Source organism: Pecten maximus, chromosome 18 (genome assembly GCF_902652985.1).
Source record: "Pecten maximus chromosome 18, xPecMax1.1, whole genome shotgun sequence".
In the NCBI taxonomy this organism is placed as follows: Eukaryota; Metazoa; Mollusca; class Bivalvia; order Pectinida; family Pectinidae; genus Pecten; species Pecten maximus.
Window position 1 is genome coordinate 25,751,473 of NC_047032.1, and position 7,313 is coordinate 25,758,785.

The 7,313-nt window shown below is 37.1% G+C and overlaps 1 protein-coding gene across 1 annotated transcript; it reads left to right on the forward strand.

Moving 5' to 3' along the window:
• The first annotated feature begins 203 nt into the window (after positions 1–203).
• LOC117317051 lies at positions 204–7,026 on the forward strand. The gene is made up of 3 exons (XM_033871835.1): positions 204–1,103; positions 5,296–5,442; positions 6,858–7,026. Exons 1-3 carry the CDS (start codon positions 884–886, stop codon positions 7,016–7,018), a joined length of 528 nt encoding a protein of 175 aa, XP_033727726.1. The 5' UTR covers positions 204–883; the 3' UTR covers positions 7,019–7,026.
• Positions 7,027–7,313: the final 287 nt, after the last annotated feature.

Sequence of the window (7,313 nt, forward strand, 5' to 3'; positions counted from 1 at the left end):
ATACTGTTGTCTTCCATTCTGTCACTTTCATCTGCCATCATTTTTTTTTTTTTTCTTAACTACATGCTGTCCTCACACTTCTCCATTCAAATTATGGTGCTGGAAAAAAAGACAAAGAAAAATAACAAAAAAGTGCAATAATAAAATGTGGCAAAGCATGCAATATGCTTTATTCCTGCTCTGAGATGTATACGTGTACGTTTGATGACTCAAGAAACTGATGAAATGCCTGGTACAGACAAGTAAAATGTGAATGATGATTGTGTCGGAGTTCAAACCATTAGTGCTCATATATGTCAAAGGTCAAACCATCTGTGCTCACTTTGTGTCAAAGGTCAAACCATCTGTGCCCAGTAAGTGGTATTATGCAGGCTATTTACAGACTTTGATATTGTGATAAAACTGTAACCAGCATGTTACTTTATATTGTCAGTGGTGTGATGAATATCAATAAGGACACGGCCATTAGGAGAAATCTCAGATATTTTCCTGGGAGTCTGGACACGAAATTAGATATGTTGTAGTTGTTCGGTTTTATTTAAGTTTTCAGGTTTTAAAAAATTGTGATCAAATGTGATGTGTGATTTATAGGAGGATTTGATATATTCCAAGGAATTTTAAATCATTCTATTACCCGAGTATATGTTAAACGACATTTGGATTTTGTGGTGTAATTGTTGCATCCTTCAGTAATTTCCATTGTAACTGCCAAGGAACCATGAAAATATATCCGAGTGCTGACTGAGAGCTGCAGTTTTGTTGTAAAATCAAAGTTTACTGCCATTTTTTGTGAGATTAAGCCACATATTGGAACTGGCTTGTGATTTGTGCAACTAGATTTTGCATAAGTTGCGTCGTCTCCAAAGTCTATAAAAGTTGACAGATGCCTGGTCCTGAACTGTCGCCGAAGTACGTACGTACAACACTGCTTCTCATGCTGACATCACTACTAGTGACCTTGGTTGGATTCTCCACCCCGGCATGGACCTCATCCCAAGTAGCCCTGCCAACACCTTTCGGAGATGCTCTCACTTCCCGGGTCACTGCAGGCCTTTGGCGTGCCTGTGTGGATGATGTTTGTGGGCCTGTCAAAATAGACAATGGTATGTAGCCCTTCAGACGAGATTAACATTGGTATGTAGCCATTTAGACAAGATTGACAATGATATGTAGCCATTAAGACGAGATTGATAATGGTATGTAGCCATTTAGACAAGATTGACAATGATATGTAGCCATTTAGACGAGATTGATAATGGTATGTAGCCATTTAGACGAGATTGACATTGGTATGTAGCCATTTAGACAAGATTTACAATGGTATGTAGTCATTTAGACAAGATTGACAATGGTATGTAGCCCTTCAGACGAGATTAACATTGGTATGTAGCCATTTAGACGAGATTGACATTGGTATGTAGCCGTGCAGACAAGATTGACAATGGTATGTAGCCATTTAGACAAGATTGACATTGGTTTGTAGCCGTGCAGACAAGATTGACATTGGTATGTAGCCATTTAGACAAGATTGACAATGGTATGTAGCCATTTAGACGAGATTGACAATGATATGTAGCCATTTAGACGAGATTGACATTGGTATGTAGCCGTTCAGACAAGATTGACAATGATATGTAGCCGTTTAGATGAGATTGACATTGGTATGTAGCCGTTTAGACGAGATTGACATTGGTATGTAGCCATTTAGACAAGATTGACAATGGTATGTAGCCATTTAGACGAGATTGACAATGATATGTAGCCGTTTAGATGAGATTGACATTGATATGTAGCCGTTTAGATGAGATTGACATTGGTATGTAGCCGTTTAGACAAGATTGACAATGATATGTAGCCGTTTAGATGAGATTGACATTGGTATGTAGCCGTTTAGACAAGATTGACAATGATATGTAGCCGTTCAGACGAGATTGACAATGATATGTAGCCGTTTAGATGAGATTGACATTGGTATGTAGCTGTTTAGACGAGATTGACATTGGTATGTAGCCGTTTAGACGAGATTGTCATTGGTATGTAGCCATTTAGACGAGATTGTCATTGGTATGTAGCCATTTAGACGAGATTGACAATGGTATGTAGCCATTTAGACGAGATTGTCATTGGTATGTAGCCGTTTAGACGAGATTGACAATGGTATGTAGCCATTTAGACGAGATTGACAATGGTATGTAGTCATTTAGACGAGATTGACAATGGTATGTAGCCATTTAGACGAGATTGACAATGGTATGTAGCCATTTAGACGAGATTGACATTGGTATGTAGCCGTTCAGACAAGATTGACAATGGTATGTAGCCGTTCAGACAAGATTGACAATGGTATGTAGCCGTTTAGACGAGATTGTCATTGGTATGTAGCCATTTAGACAAGATTGACATTGGTATGTAGCCATTTAGACGAGATTGACAATGGTATGTAGCCGTTCAGACAAGATTGACATTGGTATGTAGCCGTTTAGACAAGATTGACAATGGTATGTAGCCATTTAGACAAGATTGACAATGATATGTAGCCGTTTAGACAAGATTGACAATGGTATGTAGCCGTGCAGACAAGATTGACATTGGTATGTAGCAGTTCAGACAAGATTGACAATGGTATGTAGCCGTTCAGATGAGATTGACAATGGTATGTAGCCGTTTAGACGAGATTGTCATTGGTATGTAGCCATTTAGACAAGATTGACATTGGTATGTAGCCATTTAGACGAGATTGACAATGGTATGTAGCCATTTAGACGAGATTGTCATTGGTATGTAGCCGTTTAGACGAGATTGTCATTGGTATGTAGCCGTTTAGACGAGATTGTCATTGGTATGTAGCCGTTCAGACAAGATTGACATTGGTATGTAGCCGTTCAGACAAGATTGACATTGGTATGTAGCCGTTTAGACAAGATTGACAATGGTATGTAGCCATTTAGACAAGATTGACAATGATATGTAGCCGTTTAGACAAGATTGACAATGGTATGTAGCCGTGCAGACAAGATTGACATTGGTATGTAGCAGTTCAGACAAGATTGACAATGGTATGTAGCCGTTCAGATGAGATTGACAATGGTATGTAGCCGTTCAGATGAGATTGACAATGGTATGTAGCCGTTTAGACGAGATTGTCATTGGTATGTAGCCATTTAGACAAGATTGACATTGGTATGTAGCCATTTAGACGAGATTGACAATGGTATGTAGCCATTTAGACGAGATTGTCATTGGTATGTAGCCATTTAGACAAGATTGACATTGGTATGTAGCCATTTAGACGAGATTGACAATGGTATGTAGCCATTTAGACGAGATTATCATTGGTATGTAGCCATTTAGACGAGATTGACATTGGTATGTAGCCGTTTAGACAAGATTGACAATGGTATGTAGCCATTTAGACAAGATTGACAATGGTTTGTAGCCATTTGGACAAGATTGACATTGGTATGTAGCCATTTAGACAAGATTGACAAGGTATGTAGCCGTTCAGACAAGATTGACATTGGTATGTAGCCATTTAGACGAGATTGACATTGGTATGTAGCCGTTCAGACGAGATTGACAATGGTTTGTAGCCATTTGGACGAGATTGACATTGGTATGTAGCCATTTAGACAAGATTGACAATGATATGTAGCCATTTAGACAAGATTGTCATTGGTATGTAGCCGTTTAGATGAGATTGACATTGGTATGTAGCCATTTAGACAAGATTGACATTGGTATGTAGCCGTTTAGACAAGATTGACATTGGTATGTAGTCATTTAGACGAGATTGACATTGGTATGTAGCCGTTTAGACGAGATTGACAATGGTATGAAGCCGTTTAGACGAGATTGTCATTGGTATGTAGCCATTTAGACAAGATTGACATTGGTATGTAGCCATTTAGACGAGATTGACAATGGTATGTAGCCATTTAGACGAGATTGTCATTGGTATGTAGCCATTTGGACAAGATTGACATTGGTATGTAGCCCTTCAGACGAGATTGACAATGATATGTAGCCATTTAGACGAGATTGACATTGGTATGTAGCCATTTAGACAAGATTGACAATGGTATGTAGCCATTTAGACGAGATTGACAATGGTATGTAGCTGTTCAGACAAGATTGACAATGATATGTAGCTGTTCAGACAAGATTGACAATGATATGTAGTGGTTTCAAGACAAAATTGACAACAGTATGTAGCTGTTCAGATGAAATTGACAATGGTATGTAGCCGTTAACATAAAATTGTCAATGGTATGTAGCCATTAAGATGAAATTGACTTGTTTTTTTTTTGTAAAGTGCCTTTTACACTCTAATACTGCTGTTTGGAATTACTTTTTAATACTACCTGTTTTGTCCCCTAATACAGAGAACTGGAACAAATTCTCAGCCATCTGCCTATAGAATACCCATCACACTATAGGTGGTATATCAACTGTTGAGAATTTATGATGAAAAGTCCCTGTGTCACCTATAAATTAAATTCTGCTGCCACAGAATATGAAACACTACTTGATAATTGGAGTTTAAAGGTCAAATGTTGGGGTCAATATAGTTCCATATATGGTAGGGGTTTATAAGGCTCAGGTTATTACAGCAGCAGTCCGTGAAGAAAATGTTAGTAAATAGGAGTCAACTACATCTTGGAGGTCAAAGCAGTTAAATGTCACAGGGTTAAATACATGTACATCTATAATGAATATTCATTATTTGTATCATTAAGATACAATATAAACTAATATAGTAACACTTGGGCGATTTACCAGCTCTGGATGTAGGATTTTCTAAGTAAAAGGTCAAGGTCATAATAATGACTTTATATTTCAGGACTAGAAAGAATTGATGGAAAATGATAAAACTTGTACCAGTGCTATAAAATTGATACTGGTTGCTATGTATAGGTGTTGTAGAATTGATACTGGTTGCTATGTATAGGTGTTGTAGAATTGATACTGGTTGCTATGTATCGGTGTTGTAGAATATTGATACTGGTTGCTATATGTATCGGTGTTGTTGAATATTGATACTGATTGCTATGAATCAGTGATGTAGAATTGATACTGGTTGCTATGTATCGGTGTTGTAGAATTGATACTGGTTGCTATGTATCGGTGTTGTAGAATATTGATACTGATTGCTATGTATCGGTGGTGTAGAATTGATACTGGTTGCTATGTATCGGTGTTGTAGAATTGATACTGGTTGCTGTGTATCAGTGGTGTAGAATATACTGGTTGCTATGTATCGGTGTTGTAGAATTGACACTGGTTGCTATGTTACAGGATGGTTGTTAGCCACACGGGCGTTTGCCACGTTGGGTCTGCTTGCTGGCATCATGTCTACCATCCTCTTTATGCTCTACATCTTTGTTGATCGGACACACAATGACATCATCTATCTCGACATCATCGTCACAAGTTTGGTCCAAGGTAATGTTTCATCCAAAAGTTTTTTTCCTAAAACTTTGAATGTGTACCCCATTTTATCACACATATAATACATTGTTAGCTTTTCAGAAAGTAAAGAGGGCTATCAACAACATTATTTATTAACAGTTATAATATATTTTGAGATAGATTTGTGCAGGAACTCATAAGTTATATGAGAATTTCTTTATGAGATATAATTTGGTGTTAAATGTATCCAAACGTGGATAATTGTTAACCTGTTGGTTAGGTGGTACTGTAGAGTTATTTTCGAACATGTGTCTCTGACTTGATTTCTTGAATTAATTTCTGATCATAACCAAACAACAATGCCGCCATGCGTCCAACAATTCTGTATGAACTCTGATTTTATCGATCACATTTTGTTTGCAATTAATTTTCCCGAATGTACCAGGTTCCTCTACAAAAGGTGACATCACAGGCAGCAGGTAACCATCAAACACTGTATATAAGATATTCTAGTGCACCAATCAAAGTACAAAGAATATCTATATCCATGTGCAAATCCCACAATATGGCTAGTACAGCCACCAATTATATATAAAATGCTTCTATCCTGAGATGGTAGCAATAAAATATGGAATGCTATAATATTTATAACACGATATCTTAAAAAAGAAAGCCAAGTGACATTCAGGACATTATATTGGGGATAAGTTTTATGTTACAGTAAGGTGGCAATTACCCCATATGTATGATGATACATGTTAAAGTTAGCTCAATAAAGGTAAAATTCTTCCTTGATGGCATTATTGCATGTTACAGTAAGGCAGTGCCAGTACAGATACTCTAAATCAATGTGTTACACTAAGGTCGTATATGACCTTAACCAATCATGTAACAGCAAGGTAGGATACGCCTCTGAGCTTGGTAGTGTCATGATACATTAAGGTCAGCAGTAATCGGTGCATAATTGTATATCAAAGTAAGGTAGCATACACCCTTAAATGTACACACTTTACCGATTATTGTTACAGCAATTAAGGTAGCATACTCCCTTAAGTGTATTATCACATGTTATGTGTATTACTGCAGTCGATGTAAATTAAGAGATTAAACCTCATCCTGCCTCATCTTGCCTCATCCTTAATGCTGTTAATTTACATCTACTTACTACCTGTTACAGTAAGGTAGCATATATATGCCCTTAACTGATTATTGTTACATAAAAATAAGGTAGCATACTTCCTTAAGGGGCATCTAAACAGCAAATCCAGTCAAAACATTGATATTTTACAGGCCTATAAATCCCTATTATGGTGCAATGTCCCAGAAGTAACATGATGAACTTTTAGTATGTATCATGGCAAACCGTTTGAAATTCAACATTATTCTGCTATATAGATGACCCTTAAGTATATATTACATGGTACACCAGGATGTATATTGTGTTTCAGTGAGTTGTATCCTGCTGGCTGTGTCTATATACGGCTCCAACTCCTCGGTAAACCTGGCCTGGTCCTTTGCCTTTACTGTTGTTGGGATGTGTTTGGAGTTCATGGCAGCAGTCGTACTGATTACAAAGAGATGGTTCTCATACGAACATGATGGACTTTGATACTACTAAGATGATGTACATTTTGTAGTTGCTCTCTGATCGTTTTTAACAAATATATCTTGTTGAGTACAGTGTTTGTCTATCTTAAAATAACATACTGTCCTGAATGAATGTTGTTTTGCTTACTTATTATAAAATAAATAATAAAAGTACTGTGAAGAAATAATGTGATAATATCGTTTTCCAGAAAAGCACAATTTTGTGGAATGCACACCTGAATGCAATATTCATTCTTCCTAGATAGTGACCTATCTACCTGTGATGTCACAGGTGTGTAATATCAACCATATTGTAT